The following is a 14,702-nucleotide window of genomic DNA, read 5'->3' as shown; positions in this document are numbered from 1 at the left end:
TATTCCGCGGCATTTGATCTGATGACGTTCAGCAGCCAAAGCAGGACGCGTTGTAGTGGGCCTGGATTGTGCTATGTATGACTCTACCACTAGCTTCGTTAAACATTGCTAGGGGGTTCGACGCTAGGAGGACGAGCTTGAAAACCGGATTATGAGCCGCAGAGAGCCGGTTAAAGAAGGGGGTTGAGGCTGCGAGTTGCAAGTCACCACTTAGGGGTTTTTGACCAAACAGGGAACCGAGCCTGATACAGAGGCCAGAAACAGCCACCGACGCAGGGAGACTTCTTGAAAGGGCTGAACCTGATATGTGGTTCCGCAGTGAATATTGCTACGGGTAGCTTCGGCGCCTTCCTCAAGAACTTGAGTATGAACAGAGCACTGTTCTCGAAAACCCTAGATGATCGGCTGTAAACAGGGTCGGAGTACCTCCGATAGTTATCTGCAGTGCAGTGTGCATGCTGAAGAATTGCTTCCCTGCCTGGGAAATTGCCTCGTGCATCCCTTGCGGCTTCAAGGCGCAGGAGGTGAAGAGTACTCCGTACCAGCCACTCACATGTGTCTGAGCTTGACTCTTGCTACAGAGGAAACCGCCCCTTATGGTCAGAGCATGCAATTGCAGAGTTATCCGCTGGAGTGGCTGTAGAGCTCCGAGGAATGTGAATCGACCACGCTCATAGCACGCGACGCTGCGGGTAATACTTCCTAGGGATGCTCACAACGCTGCAATTGTCACGTAATCCCGTCGTCAGTATGGCTTATTGCAGCAGCTATACTTCGGTTAACGGTTGATGGTTGACACTAGAGAATGGAAAAGAATTGCTAAGACGCAACGAAGTTGCTAATGGTGCCGTTTGCATGAGGATCTACAGACCATGAGCAGGGGAATGAGACATCGACTTGGTACGCAGTAGATATAGCATCCGACCTCTGGAAGGCAACAACCAGTGGCTCGAAGGCTCATGCCAGGTCGCTGGTTCCAGGCACCATATACTACTACGCAAGGGGCGAGACCAGAGCTCGAAACTATACCCTTGCGTGGCGCATTCCCTGGGACCCACGATGCAAGAATCTTCAAACCAAGGACATACTACTTTCGAAGTATATGCATTTGGTCAAGCTTCAGAGGCCAAACCGTGCCTTCGTCGTCTATAAAAGGGCCTCAATCCCAGCAGGAGTTCTTTTCCTCATCACGCTCTCTCCACAAGACTCTCGTTCCAAGCCTCTTCTCCAAAAACCAAAAATCCAACCACGTCAATCCATTCAAAATGAAGTTCTCCATCGCTACCGCTGTTGTTGCTTTCGCCGCCTCCGTTGCGGCCCTCCCTCCTGCCTCTGGCGCCCAGCTTGCTGGCAACGGCGTTGGCAACAAGGGTAACAGCAACGTCAAGTTCCCTGTCCCCAACGACGTGACGGTCAAGCAGGCCTCCGACAAGTGCGGTGACCAGGCCGAGCTCTCTTGCTGTAACAAGGCCACCTACGCTGGTGACTCCACAGCCGTCAACAGTGGTATCCTCTCCGGTGCTCTGAGCGGCCTCATCGGTGCTGGCTCTGGTGCCGAGGGTCTCGGTCTCTTCGACGAGTGCTCCAAGCTTGACATTTCTGGTAAGCTCTCTTCTATTGTATCATATGAACAGGTTGCTAATCTACGAACACATAGTCATTGGTATCCAGGACCTCGTCAACCAGCAGTGCAAGCAGAACATTGCTTGCTGCCAGAACTCCGGTTCCAGCGCCGTACGTCCAGCTCCCATTCCTTCCGTCTACAAAGAAGACAAGCTAACGACATACAGGACGGCGACCTCATCGGCGTCGCTCTTCCTTGCGTTGCCCTCGGTTCCATCCTCTAAGCAACTCGCTTTTTGGGGTTTTCGTTTCGGCTCTAAGCATCATACCTACAGATGGCAAGCTATGCCTAGGCCCCCTTTACCCCCTTTGGGGGTATGGGGGCACTCGTTTCGGCTTCGCCCATGTTACTGTAGCAGCCTCCTTGGATTTCTGTTACCATATTTGTATCTTTACTTGCTAGAAGGCCTTCTCCGGACTGCCGTCTTGTGGACTGGACTCCATGGCATCTTATCACTTAATTAGACTTATGTTCGATTCTTACTGTCTTCTACACTTCTTGTCTCTCGAATAGTGATCCTTGCACTAGTGTCTTAATCCCATTTTAAGTCCTTCCTCGAGAATGCTCCCGAGACCGTTGCCACTAGATTATTTGCCTTGTTCAATGACCTTCTGCCCTGCATTTGACCTCTTTCATTCGTCATCCACCTCCCCTTGATCCCTGGGTCTCCCCATTTCTATGGCTACGTAGTTCCTTCAGAATGCTTACGAGAGCGTTCTCACTGATTTGTTTGCCATGTTCAATGACCTACCGTCGCGCCTTTCATACCTTCAATCCATCTACACTTCGATTCAGGGTCTCAACATTGCTCAATAGGTACACCTGCTCGTTGGAAAGCCTCCTGCTATTATCTCTTTGGCCTCTATTCAGGTCCTGGTATCTCGAACGTTACACGTATGATCTAGTCCTAACACACCCGCGTATACCTAAGCTACCTGGCGCTCAGCAGTTCTCAAATCATTGTCGAGCTCATCAAATCTGATTGGAAAATGGGACCACGAGCCTGCTCTGCAGATTGCCCGAGGGCGTCAACATTCCATGACACAGATCCCCCTCTCTCTTGCCCAATGCCGCGGGTTGTACCCGAGCACCATTGCCAAAAGGTTGTTGGAGATTGTCAACAACAGAGTCATAGCCAACGATGTACGTGAGCGCTGGAAGCTAGAACAGTGCTTGAGAGGTAGATCAGCATTAGGATTATCATTATCATTACATGGCTAACTACTATACAGAATATCTTGTACACAACACCAATCACAGCATGAACCCTTCCAAACCCAGCACAACCGTATACATACACGCCCCGTCCGATACTATACAGACAGAGGAATCATGAGCACATCAACCAAAGCCTATCCAAGCCGAATATTAACCTCTCAACCCCGATAAAACGACCGAAACAAAAGCAAGCCCTACCCCCATGCCCCAAGACACTCTGCCGCCCCAAAACCACAACGAAGTCCAAGTCCAACGCCCGTTCAAACTCCATACGCCGTGCCTAGCAAAAAAGAGACTTACCGTTTGCCGTTGTCGAGCTCATGCTTTCCCGCTTGATATTCGTGTTGACATTGCTTCCGATAGAGCACCGAGAGAGAAATGCTAATGGCGGGAAGAGGATCGTGCCCATTCGGCGCTCCTTTTTTGTTGTTGGCGTAGTTGCTGCTGCTGGGACCTGGGCTTTGGTCTCAGGTTCAGCATCTCCTTCTCCGTCGAGGAACCGCCGAGACGAAATCTCGCTCCCCGCGTCGAAGGGGGAAGGTGAAGATGAAGCAGAGATGGACGTGATGACCGTCGCTGAAGACGCGGAGCAGGATAGCGACAGAGCAGACATGGACATTGGCCTCCGTCGCTCGACATGCTGGAGACGGATGTTCCCCCGGGATTTGGGTCCGCACTTATCTCCCCAACTTGGGACATTTTGCTTCTCATCTGCATCCTGTTTTGGGCACTGATTGCCACTGCTCCAAAGAGGCGGCATCGGAAACCGAAAGTGCAGATTCGAGAAGCAGAGACTCAGTCCCGGTCCGGACGTTGTTCCAGTAGATGAGGACGACGAGGAGAGGTCAAACAGCTCGATCATGGACTTCCGCCGGCTCGTCGTGCGCTTGTGTTGTTTTTCTCTCTCTTCTTGTTCTCGCTGTTGCTGCTGCTGGGCGAGATACTCGTCATCTTCCTCTTCGAAAATCGTTTCTTCAATACAAGAGAGACGGGATTTCGTTCTTATCTCGGGACTCTTCCTTGATGTTGTATTCTGTGTCTGAACGGGAAGAGGAGGGAGGGGTCTTGAGCTTGCGGCCAGGGAGATCTTATCGAGATCTTCGTCTTCGATATCCTCGTCGCAGTTATGCTCGTCCCCGCCGAACCCACAGCCGCATCCATAGTCTGACAACGAATTGACATCTGTATCGGCGGATGTGATGGAGTGGCTGTCATATTCTGAGGAGGAGTCGGAGTCGACGATGCGGATGGATGTTGTCGTTGTTGTGGTGGTTTGCGTTATGGAGATTGTATTCGCCGTGGTGGTTGGATTTGAGCCTGACTGGGATGATCTCTCAGAGTCTGCGTATGCTGGTGGTGCCGTGCAGGAGCATGTACATTCGGTAGCAGGATGGGTGCAATCTGCATCCTTGTTGTTGCTTGTAGGGGTAGAGGAGGTAGGGTTAGGGCTTCGTCGGCGGCGACCCCAGGTCTTTGTTTTGGTCTTGCGCGCTTGAATACATGACAGGAAGAGGGATGAGAAAGAAGGGAGAGGAAGGCAGGATAATAAATCGGACTCAGCTTGTGCTGGTGTGCCTGACAGAGATGGAGAAGGATTATGTGAAGCCATAGCTTCACTGTTTTGAAGAGCTAATGTACAAAAGATGGCCGGGAAATTAGGTCCAGCAGCGAGAGTGCATGTCTTATATAGACTTTGACGCTTGATTAACAAGCGCAGGACCTCATTTACTTTGCCTTGGTTGGGACTACGTGGTGCATTGCATTGCATGGACTTGCAGTAGAGGCGATCTTATTACCTACCATCACTTGGTTGAAGATGTTGACGTAAATGTAGACCTGGGGTTCATCGAATTCATCTGCACTTCATATACATGTCGCCTCTTCTTTTCTGCTCATACAAACTGTTTTCGTCAATGAAACCAGCCTCAGACTATTGTTTGTTATTGAAAACAGTCTCAGAAGGCGTTCGCTGTGTCTATGTGTCTGTCATTGAGATCCGCACGAGTCAATGCAAGGGCTGAGTTGGTTGAGGTAAAGGCTGCTCGTATCTGCAAGGAACTTACTTAGACTTGCCCTAACCACTATAATAGTCAAGTCAGTTAGTAGTGGTATAGAGAGCATGGATCTTATCATTATGCTTGGTATATTGTGAGTACCCATCTCTGAAGCTATAGAGACTCGGATTATATCAATCATATACCCGGCCTGGTCTCACATCTCTCTGCGTCTGAAAGATATCAGTCTCATGCAGGTACAGACCTTGGTATCCCTTGTTCCCAGAGACCCGAGTCCCTCGTCGCAAGGGACAATCTCCCAAACAAGGCAAACCTAATAGACACATAATATTGCATCAGTGTAGCAGCTCTAGCTCTAGCTCTACAATCCCAAACAAACAACCACAACCAGTCACCAGAATCACAGCTTACTCTGCGGCGCCGCCTTGTACAACGCCTGCGTCCTTCCCAGCGTCTCGGCCGCCTCCCTCTCAATGCGCGCCAGTAACTCCCCACACGTCGGCACATCATGAATAAGCCCAATAACCTGGCCCGCCGTCCAAACCCCAAAGTCGATATCCCCATTCAAAAACACCTCGCGGCCCCTCTTCCCACTCACAAACGGCGCGACCTCCGCAAACTCCCCCGTTGCACTCTCCTTCTCCACCTTGAGCGCCTGCCTCGTAACTTCGTTCGCAAACAGCCGCGTCGTGTTCTTCCACCGCCGCAGCACAAGCGCCGTGTCCGTCTCCTCCGCATCCACAATCGCCTGCTTGACCTTCTGGTGGATCGGCGCTTCAACCGTACACATGAACCGCGTGCCCATGTTGATCCCCTCAGCGCCCAGCGCCAGCGCCGCCGCAAGCCCGTACCCGTCTGCGAATCCGCCCGACGCAATGAAGGGCACGCCCAGATCCTGCCGCGCGCGGTTCAGGAGAATGAAGTTCGTGATATCGTGCTCGCCCACGTGCCCGGCGCACTCGAAGCCATCGATGGACAGAAAATCAACACCAAGTTTCACAGCGGACTTGGCGTGCCGGATCGTCGTGCATTTATGCAGGATCGTGATATTCGCCGCTTTCAGCTGCTTGATTACAGGGCCCGGATTGTTCCCCGCCGTCTCGACGATCTTGATCCCCTCGTCGATTATTACTTGTGCGTAGGCGCCGTAGTCTGGTGGGACTAGGGCGGGCAGGAGGGTCAGGTTCACGCCGAAGGGGTTCTTGGTCATGGAGCGGCATTTGCGGATTTCTTTGCGGAGGTCTTCCGGGGTTGGTTGGGTGAGGGCTGTGAGCTGGAGGATATCCATGTTAGCTTGTAGTCTTTTGTAGGATTGGGTGGTGGGAGACGTACGATTCCGAGACCGCCGGCGTTGCTGACGGCTGCTGCGAGCTCGGCGTAGCCGACCCATTGCATGCCGCCCTGGACGACGGGGACTGTGTAGTTGGTTAGTATGGATTTGGTGAGTGTGAGGAGGTGGGTTTACTTCGGATCCCCAGCGCTCTCGTCAACGCAGTGTTGAAGCCCATAGTGTAGGTTCGTTGAAGCGTGAATATCTGATGCTGAACAAGAATAGTATGGTATAGACTTCCAGAAGAGTAAAACGCAGTTGAAATATGGAGGAAAAGTCCAGGAGACGAAACGGCGAAACTGCCGCGGACCTCTGCAGACTGAGGGGACGCGGAGTTGCCGAGGTTCTTGTGGGGGTCGGCCCGACCACGTTGATTTGTCTTCAGGAGTCGCTCTGCGGGGGTTGCTGGTAGATAATAGTGTCAGCTTGTTCAGACCCTCCTGTAGGATCAGCCGAGATGGTATGATGGCCTTGATGACACGCTGGAGCTGAGTTAGTTGAGTGGTGGTTGTAGACTGGCCTGCATGTGATTGACGCTGAACGTGCGCCTGACTCCACCCCCGGGCTGTCAGAAACACCACGATGATGCAGGAAGAAAAAGCAACGACAAGAGTATGTAGCCATGTAGCTATATCAATGATCATATTCAATGCTGCCTGGATATTATAACGCCGTCTATGCTATACCCGATCACCGAACTTTTCTATCTATTCAACCCATCATTTACTGCCCTGCTGGCTCGCAAGCCACGCCTCGTGCAGCTTCTTCTGCTGCTCCCACGTCTTGCGGAGCTTCTTCGCACGGCTCTTCGCAAGCTCCTCTCCAGCGGCATCGCGAGTGGGAAGGCCCTCCTCGTCCCACGCGCTGTACTCGTTTGTTCGGAACATTTCTAGGTGGCTGAGCTTGCCCTTCTCCAGCCTCTTCAACGCCTCTTTCTCCTTTGCTTCCCGCTCACGCTGCTTCTGCAGTGCTTGCGCGGCCTTCTCCTCACGGGCTTGGATGAGATCGCGGCTGACGGGGCGGACGATGGCGGGGAGGTTCTCTCGGTCCTCAAGGTAGACACCAATGTCGAACAGATCCACATCGCGGACGCGGTCGCAGAGGGCAAGGACCTCCTTTCCGAGGCTCTCCGAGTCCTGTAGTGAGGAGATCTTGGTGCGGAAGTTGGTCGCCACAGTAGCGTAGGGCTGACTAGCCTCTGTCACCGTCTCAGAAACAGCTCCCTGGTCGACAATCTTGATGATCTCGCTAGCGTTGAGCGTCTTGGCCCGCGCAGACTGCCGCAGAGCATCGCGCATGGCTGAAAGTGGGAACAAGAATGGCTTGGCCTCTTCAGGAACGTCAATACCAGTCCATCCGATCTCTTGCGTGTCCGCAGGGGTCTGGCCATTGAGACCAAGCACATTGACCATATACGTCACCCATCGAGCAATAGCCTCGACATCCTTCTGGTTGAGCGTCGACTTGTCAGCACTGTTGTATTTGGTAATGAGCTCAGAAATCGAGCCCATCACGCCCGGAGTGTTGAATGAATCGCAAAGTTGCTCGTGAACAGCAGTCTTGGCCGCCTCCAAGGCCTCGGGAAGGGTGGAGTCCGTGCCCGACGTGGCTCCCTGGAAGGTGGCAGGGTCTCGAACCCTAATGAAGAAGTTGTTCAGCTTGTCCTCCCACGAGTTACCGGAGCTGACGAGCTCGTCCGTGATTTCAACGCCATCCTTCCAACCTCCAAGCAGAAAAACAATCCGCAGGCTACGCGGCGTCCATTCCTTCCTCTCAAGTGCCTCACGAATGGTGGTGAAATTCTTTAAAGACTTGGACATCTTAGACCCCTGAATGGACAAGTGGCCCATGTGCAGAAAGTAGTTGACCCATTGCTCATCATGAGAGTGCCAGTACGCTTCACTCTGCGCCAACTCGTTGTCGTGGTGAGGGAATGCAAGGTCGATACCTCCAGAGTGAATGTCCATCTGCTTGCCGAGACGCGCAGACGCCATCGCCGAACATTCAATATGCCATCCCGGCCGGCCTCGACCCCAAGAGCTAGTCCAGCTGGGCTCACCAGGCTTCGACGCCTTCCAAAGGACAAAGTCAGACTTGGACCGCTTCTCCGTAGTCTTGCTGGCTAATGAGCCTTCTCCTTCGGCGAGTAGCTTGTTGTCCGAACGGCTCCAGGGCTCGAGACGGGCATAAGGGAAACCAGCGGCTTCAAAAGCGTTGATATCGAAATAAACCGAACCATCTGCCGCAACATAGCCAAACTTGTTTTCCACAATCTTTTCCACAAAGTCGGCGACCTCCTGGCCGTACTCGGTCACCCGAGTTAACTCGTCCGGTCGAAGCACGTTCAAGTCATCCATGTCCTTCATGAACCGATCCTCGTACTTTCGCGTCAACTTGGTGAAGATGGCGTGATCATCCGCGTCAATCGTGGTACCCTCGAGGGCATCTAGGTACGGCAGCAAAAGATCTTGTGCATCGTTGTAGAATCGCTCCGGGAAGGTCCCTTGCGCGGATTTTTCAAGCTTCTCTGCCTCCGCAATCACGTTCGCTGCTGACAGCACCGTCTTAATATGCATCTTGACCTTAGCCTCGTCATCTCCCGCCTTCTCATTGCCCGGTAGAGGCCCTCCGCTCAGGATAGTCGCATAAGCTTTCTCCACCTCCTTCGAGTACTCTGACGGGGAAGTCTCGGGGCTCAATAGCGGCAGGTTCTTCTTCAAGTAGGCGGCATATGCATCCTTCGCAAAACCAAGAACTTCGTCGGTGATCGTAGGGTGATCCGTCACGAACTTTGTAAACAAATGCTGTTGTCGAGCTCGGAGGATAATCTAACGTCGTTAATCCAACATCCTTCCTAGTCAACCAGACAGTATACCTTATCATCGACGTCGGTAATGTTCATAACAAAATGCACTTTGAACTTGAAGTAATCCCGCATGATGCGGCGGATGATATCCGTGCTGACATAGTTCCTGGCATGACCCAAATGCGCATCGTCGTATACCGTCGGTCCGCACGCATACCATGTCACTTTCTTGCCCTGAGTGTCGATCGGGATGAACGGCGTCTTCGACTTGGTGAGCGAGTTGTAGACCTTCAGCGAAGGCAGCGATTGCGCTTCAGGATGAGCAGTCGGCTGGCGCCATGCTGGCTGCTCGCGCGCGGTAGCCATGAATCTGGAAAAAAGCGACAGTTGAGACGAGAGCACCGGCCGAAAAGATCGAAAGGATGAAAGAAGGCGAAGATGCCGGAGCGGGAGGAGGGGCATCAAGAAGAAACAAAAGAGTGGGGGAAGGGATCCAAGGGCCTGAGCAATAATATAGAGGGGTTGAGCTGCTTCCAGCGAGGAGTCATTGATTGGCGGCCTGAGAATTGAGGAACAAGCCGATCCAGAACGGGGGCGGTGGATATATCCTCCAATCAGAGCTAAAGGAAAGCATCCGACCCTGAGCCCTAATCTGCGGCCAAAGACGGCTTAGCGGGGAAGATTCCGTCTAGATCTTTATGATGTCCATCGCAAAGAGATCGCTGAGCTCCATTATAGCCTGAGAACGGCATCCGCGAAGTCCTCCGTGCCAGTTCAGCTATCGCAGCGGCCCAAGATGCCCTCCCCGTTCTTTACCCCGAGCTCCCACTCCGAGCTGGGCCAGCTCGCCCTCCTCCACCTCCGCCGCGACAATACCATCCCGGCCGTCCTCCGACTTCACGACGACGAAAACCTAGGTTACAAGGAAGGAAATGTCACGAATACCCGGTTCGGCTCGTTTCCGCACAGCACGCTTCACGACAAACCATGGGGCTCCCAAATCATAGCCTCCAAGGTTGACACGGGCTCCCGCGGTCGCGCGAACCTCAAGAAGCGCAAAGCAACCCAGCTCGACTCTCCCAGCGGCACCGGTGGCGATGAAGACGCAGACGCCGACAGCGGCAAACCGACTCGCGAAGCTCCCGTTGCCGCAGCAAGCGGTTTCCTACATATCCTCCGCCCGACCCCGGAACTCTGGACCGCCTCGCTCCCCCACCGCACCCAAGTCGTCTACACCCCAGACTACAGCTACATCCTGCACAGACTCGGCGTGCGCCCCGGCTCAACGCTCATCGAAGCCGGTGCTGGAAGCGGCTCCTTCACACACGCGGCCGTCCGCGCCGTCTTCAACGGGTATCCGGAGAGCACAGAAACAACGCAACCACCAACGAAGCGCCGCCGCCGCCTCGGCAAAGTATGCAGCTTCGAGTTCCACGCGCAGCGCGCTCAAAAGGTCCGCGAAGAGATTCACGAGCATGGCCTCGACGGCCTCGACTACATCACCCACCGCGACGTCTACCAGGACGGGTTCCTGCTCAACGACGCCGACGGCAAACCAGCTATATCCCCCAAGGCCAACGCCATCTTCCTCGACCTGCCCGCCCCCTGGCTCGCGCTCAAACATCTCGTCCGAAACCCGGAGTCCGGCGCAGAATCACCACTTGACCCTGCTGCGCCAGCGCACATCTGCACGTTCTCACCGTGCATGGAGCAGGTCCAGCGCACGATCAGCGCGCTACGCCAGCACGGCTGGCTTCATATATCGATGGTTGAGCTTCAGCACCGCCGGATAGAAGTCAAGCGCGAAAAGACAGGTCTAGAGTTCGAAGGCGTCCGCGGCGCAAACGTGTTTCCTCGCAACGTCGAAGACGCCGTGCAGAAGATGCGCGTCGTCGAGGAGCGATCCCTCCGGTTCCGCGACGTCGTACAACAGCAGGAACAAGAACGAAATCAGGAGCAGGGACAGGACGGAGACGAAAATACAACACAGCCGCAAACAACAACACAAACCCAAACACCCTCAACCCTACCAACCTTCACACCATCTTCGAATCATGAAAACATCCCTCCCTACGCGCAAGGCCGCCTCGTGCACCGCTCCGAGCCCGATCTCAAAACACACACGTCGTATCTGGTCTTCGCGGTCCTGCCGCGTGAGTGGACGGAAGAGGATGAGCGCAAGTGTGCGGAGAAGTGGCCGAGTCAGCTTGTGGAGGAGGAGGCGGCGCTGCCTGCGAAGGGGAAGAGCCGGCGGCAGATGAAGAGGGAGGCGAAGGCCGCCGGTGGCGGTAAGTGTGAGAATGAGAATGAGAATGGGACTCAGGGGTAGGAATAGGCCTAATTGGAATAAAAATAATGTTAATTTATAGCGACTAGACAGACATACAGATTACGGGTTCTTAATCATGTCGTGACGTGGATTTAACCCCTAACACGTATGGAGACGTATCGACCGGATTCGTTTAAGCTTACTTGGATTAAACAACCCGTAAATAGCTCTCGAGAGTCAGGGTATAGCACCCTTCGTGTTGATTCTTATTTGTCATGCGGGCAGAGCGCACTTCTATATACAGAATATGAAAGGGGATATCACATCATATCGGAAGATCAGCACAGCGTCACCAGTGCTTCGCAGCGAACGCCATGCCAAATATACAAGACTAGCAAACAGCGTGGTCGGAGTAGTAGAGTGAAGCAGAGATATGTAGACAGCCAGGCTAGAGGTTATTTTCAACCCTGAATTTGTCCCACGCCTCGTTTAGCACGCCAAACACCGCACCGGCGATCATGCGCTGCTCAGTGGTAGCATTAGTTGGGATCTAAAAGCAGATTTGTTAATTGCTGATCCTAACATGATGGAAGTGGTTGACATCGGCATACCTTATCGGGATGCACCTTGGCAATGCCCTTCATGTACTGAATCTTGACCTTGTTCGGCATGATCAACTCAGACATGTTGATCTTCTTCCAGTTGGCCTCGGGCCACAGAACGGTATCCAGACTGCCCAGGAGCGCGCGCAGATTGTCTTGTTTCCCGCCCTTCCACGCTGCCAGACGCGCATCAACAGCATCTGTCAGAGCAAACTTTTCCTCATCGCTACGTTCCGCGGCCTGGTTGGCTTCACGGAGACGATTGACGGCGTCGAATGATGATGCCCAGTCAAATGAAGGTGCGCCCTGCAATTCGTCTAGTGCAGATGTCTTCTTCTTGGGCGCTGGGGCCGCGGGCCTTCGTACAGGGGCTGACGGTTTTGGCGCGGGCTTACTGATACCAGCGGCTTTTTCGCAGCGGTTGCGGCCTTGGATACTCGTGCTTCCGCCATGACCGTTCTCCACGGCCAACTTCCACATTTGAGCGGCGTCCGCCCATTTTTCCAGCTGCTCTAGAGCTTCTGCCTTTCGCATCAGGGCCTTGCCGTAGAAATCCTTCATTGGTTTGTGAGATTCGCCATTGCAAAGGTCGATGGTTTCCGACTCGCCCTTTGCAGGGCCAATCAGCTCTAGGATAGAGTCTGCGTCGCTGATTGCTACCTTTGGCTCGCCAACTTTGAGAGCGGTCATCGCACGGTTACTGCGGATAACAATAATTATAGGGTGTTTGTCTGGTAGAGCTGTAAGTGCGGTTGAGAACGCCTCATGAGCAACGACGTAGTCGCCTCTCTTGTAGGCTTCAGCTGCCTTTTCACGCTGGGAGTGAGCAGATGAAAGGGCACTTTGTGAAACCTGTGGTATAGCTCGAGGAGGCGCTTTCGGCCGTGATGGCAAAGCTGTAGAAGGCGCCACCTTCGCAGGCTGCGGAGCCGACGACGGAGGAGTCGGCATGGCAGCAGGCTGTGGAGCTTCGGAATCGAACAAATCGATACCTTGACTCGGGGCTGGTTGAGGTGCCGGCTGGGCAACAGGACGTTTCCTCCGCGCGGGACTAACATACGCTTGTGCTGACTGTTCTTCCACCGCAACCTTCGATAACCTGGACTTTGCGTCCCTCGGTTCTGGCGCGGGCTGCTGTCGCATAAAGGCAGGTTGCTGCATACGCTTCTCGCCCAAATGACCTTCTTGCCGTCGAGGTTCGCTAACTGTACGAGAAGGGTCCTCATCAACTCGTGTAGGGTTACGGCGGGGCCGCGGCGGGCCGCCGGATTCTAGCAAAAGAGCCTCATCCGTGATATCATTGCGAGCTGGCTGCGGCTGTGAGCGTCCCCTGGGCACAGTTTCTGGGCCAGAAGCTTCTCTCATCCATTTCGGCTGGCTTGGGTCGTGATCCGCATTGAATTCGTTCACTACTTGCTGCATTTTCTTGCTGCCAGTTTTCCAGAGCGAATTTGCCGTCTTAAGGAAATTGGTACCGAAATTCGCAGCAATCTGGGACGGATCCATGTCTGCAGATGAAGGCGAGCTGGTCTCATTGCGACTTCTTGGTGCGCGAGAACGCTCTGCCTGCATCCATGAGGGCATGCCGCGATCTGGTCTCTGAGCCCGGTCTCGGATCTGCCCCGAATGATTGGGACGACTCTCAGTGAGAGCCGACCTGTTCTGAGATCTTTGCCGAGATTCTTCGTGTGCTCGAGTTAGAAGAAGACCAACGGCTGCCTGCACATCGGTGCCAGACGAGGTCATTTTCAGAGCTTGGCTAGCTTTGTCTGCAGGGAAGCCCATATCGACTAATTCTGCAATGGCACGATCCACCCCGCTCGTTGGCTTAGGAGAAGGTTGCTCTTGTCTCTCAACTCTGGGTGAATCCTTTTTCGGAGGTGCTGGCGGTGGTAGCTCGGAAACGGGCTTGCCTAGCAAGCCCAAGAAATCGTCGTCGTCGGCTTGAGAAGGCTGGGGCGCAGGTTGCGATTTAGGCTTCATCTCATTGAGGCCAAAGGGATCATCGTCATCATTAAAGGACATGTCATTGCTCGGCGGCAAAGGACTCGGTCCGTTGGCGCTTCGTGGCCCGCCAGTCGGCACCTGAAGGGAAGGGCTAGGGCTTGGGATAGGAAAATGGGTAGATGCATCCACGGGCGCCGAGGCGTTGAAGGCAGCCAGCAGATCATCTTCATCCGGAGACGACGTGTTATTCCGCGAAGGCGTCGTACTGGACGCGTAAGGATTGTTGTTCCTCCCCCCCTTCTCCAAGCTATCCCAGAATTGAGCATTCTGCCCTCCATATTGTGATTCGTATCGTGCGCGGTTCTCTGCTTCTTTCCTGGCCTTCTCCTCTTGTAACCTTTTCTGTTGCTCAATGAGAGGGAGATTTCTGGTTGCGTTCGAAGCCCCAAAGGATACTAGGTTTGCGAAACTGTCTCCGCTGGGAGTAGCAGGCTTGGATGGGGGGTTCGAAGGTCCGGAGGAGGTAGAAAGGGGAGTAGATCGGCCGGAGGTGTTGTTGGGTCTGGCGGCTGGGAAAAGGTAGCTAGAGCCCATTGGCGGAGGCCTGGGGACCTCATTGGGAGTGTTCGAGCTCCAACTGAGGCCGTTCAGGTCATCCATTGTAAATAAGTGCTTCCGCGGTCTGGACAATTAGGCACTTCCGACATTGGAACGGCGGGGTATTTGGCTCACCACGTGATGCGGGTCAGATCAGTGAGGATAAAATATACGCAGTCTATAAGGTAGAAGTCGATATTACAGAGTCATTTCAATAACGAGCGAATCATCAACCCTGTAAAGCTGTGGATGGTTCCCCTGGAGCGTCATGGGCGGCTATGTGGCTCGTGGGCG

At 53.9% G+C, this 14,702-nt stretch overlaps 6 protein-coding genes across 6 annotated transcripts; 2 read left to right on the top strand and 4 right to left on the bottom strand.

Annotated features, from left to right (window-relative positions):
• Positions 1 to 1,265: 1,265 nt before the first annotated feature.
• On the top strand, positions 1,266 to 1,847 carry BDW74DRAFT_169580 (hydrophobin family protein; the record flags this gene model as incomplete). Its single annotated transcript, XM_073727011.1, has 3 exons — positions 1,266 to 1,602; positions 1,658 to 1,734; positions 1,791 to 1,847. The coding sequence occupies 3 exons, from the start codon at positions 1,266 to 1,268 to the stop codon at positions 1,845 to 1,847; spliced, it is 471 nt and encodes a 156-aa protein (XP_073581115.1).
• A 1,275-nt stretch (positions 1,848 to 3,122) lies between these two features.
• Positions 3,123 to 4,451, bottom strand: BDW74DRAFT_180888 (uncharacterized protein; the record flags this gene model as incomplete). The annotated part of the gene is made up of 1 exon (XM_073729859.1): positions 3,123 to 4,451. The coding sequence occupies one exon, from the start codon at positions 4,449 to 4,451 to the stop codon at positions 3,123 to 3,125; it is 1,329 nt and encodes a 442-aa protein (XP_073581114.1).
• A 696-nt stretch (positions 4,452 to 5,147) lies between these two features.
• Positions 5,148 to 6,640, bottom strand: BDW74DRAFT_63351 (NAD(P)H-dependent flavin oxidoreductase). The gene is made up of 3 exons (XM_073733338.1): positions 6,323 to 6,640; positions 6,190 to 6,272; positions 5,148 to 6,130 (listed from the first exon to the last, which is right to left on the bottom strand). The coding sequence occupies exons 1-3, from the start codon at positions 6,363 to 6,365 to the stop codon at positions 5,258 to 5,260; spliced, it is 999 nt and encodes a 332-aa protein (XP_073581113.1). The 5' UTR covers positions 6,366 to 6,640; the 3' UTR covers positions 5,148 to 5,257.
• A 118-nt stretch (positions 6,641 to 6,758) lies between these two features.
• Positions 6,759 to 9,515, bottom strand: BDW74DRAFT_158441 (cysteine--tRNA ligase). Its single transcript, XM_073725319.1, has 2 exons — positions 9,063 to 9,515; positions 6,759 to 9,015 (listed from the first exon to the last, which is right to left on the bottom strand). The coding sequence occupies exons 1-2, from the start codon at positions 9,453 to 9,455 to the stop codon at positions 6,907 to 6,909; spliced, it is 2,502 nt and encodes an 833-aa protein (XP_073581112.1). The 5' UTR covers positions 9,456 to 9,515; the 3' UTR covers positions 6,759 to 6,906.
• A 254-nt stretch (positions 9,516 to 9,769) lies between these two features.
• trm61 (tRNA 1-methyladenosine methyltransferase subunit GCD14) lies at positions 9,770 to 11,387 on the top strand. Its single transcript, XM_073731344.1, has one exon. The coding sequence runs from the start codon at positions 9,790 to 9,792 to the stop codon at positions 11,320 to 11,322; it is 1,533 nt and encodes a 510-aa protein (XP_073581111.1). The 5' UTR covers positions 9,770 to 9,789; the 3' UTR covers positions 11,323 to 11,387.
• Positions 11,388 to 11,486: 99 nt separating this feature from the next.
• BDW74DRAFT_158438 (UBA/TS-N domain protein) lies at positions 11,487 to 14,640 on the bottom strand. Its single transcript, XM_073725318.1, has 3 exons — positions 14,544 to 14,640; positions 11,874 to 14,493; positions 11,487 to 11,812 (listed from the first exon to the last, which is right to left on the bottom strand). The coding sequence occupies exons 2-3, from the start codon at positions 14,469 to 14,471 to the stop codon at positions 11,711 to 11,713; spliced, it is 2,700 nt and encodes an 899-aa protein (XP_073581110.1). The 5' UTR covers positions 14,472 to 14,493; positions 14,544 to 14,640; the 3' UTR covers positions 11,487 to 11,710.
• Between the last annotated feature and the right edge of the window lie 62 nt (positions 14,641 to 14,702).

The sequence above is a fragment of the Aspergillus multicolor genome, assembly GCF_047715735.1.
Source record: "Aspergillus multicolor strain CBS 133.54 unplaced genomic scaffold BDW74scaffold_24, whole genome shotgun sequence".
In the NCBI taxonomy this organism is placed as follows: domain Eukaryota; kingdom Fungi; phylum Ascomycota; class Eurotiomycetes; order Eurotiales; family Aspergillaceae; genus Aspergillus; species Aspergillus multicolor.
This window is presented reverse-complemented; position numbering and strand designations above follow the sequence as displayed.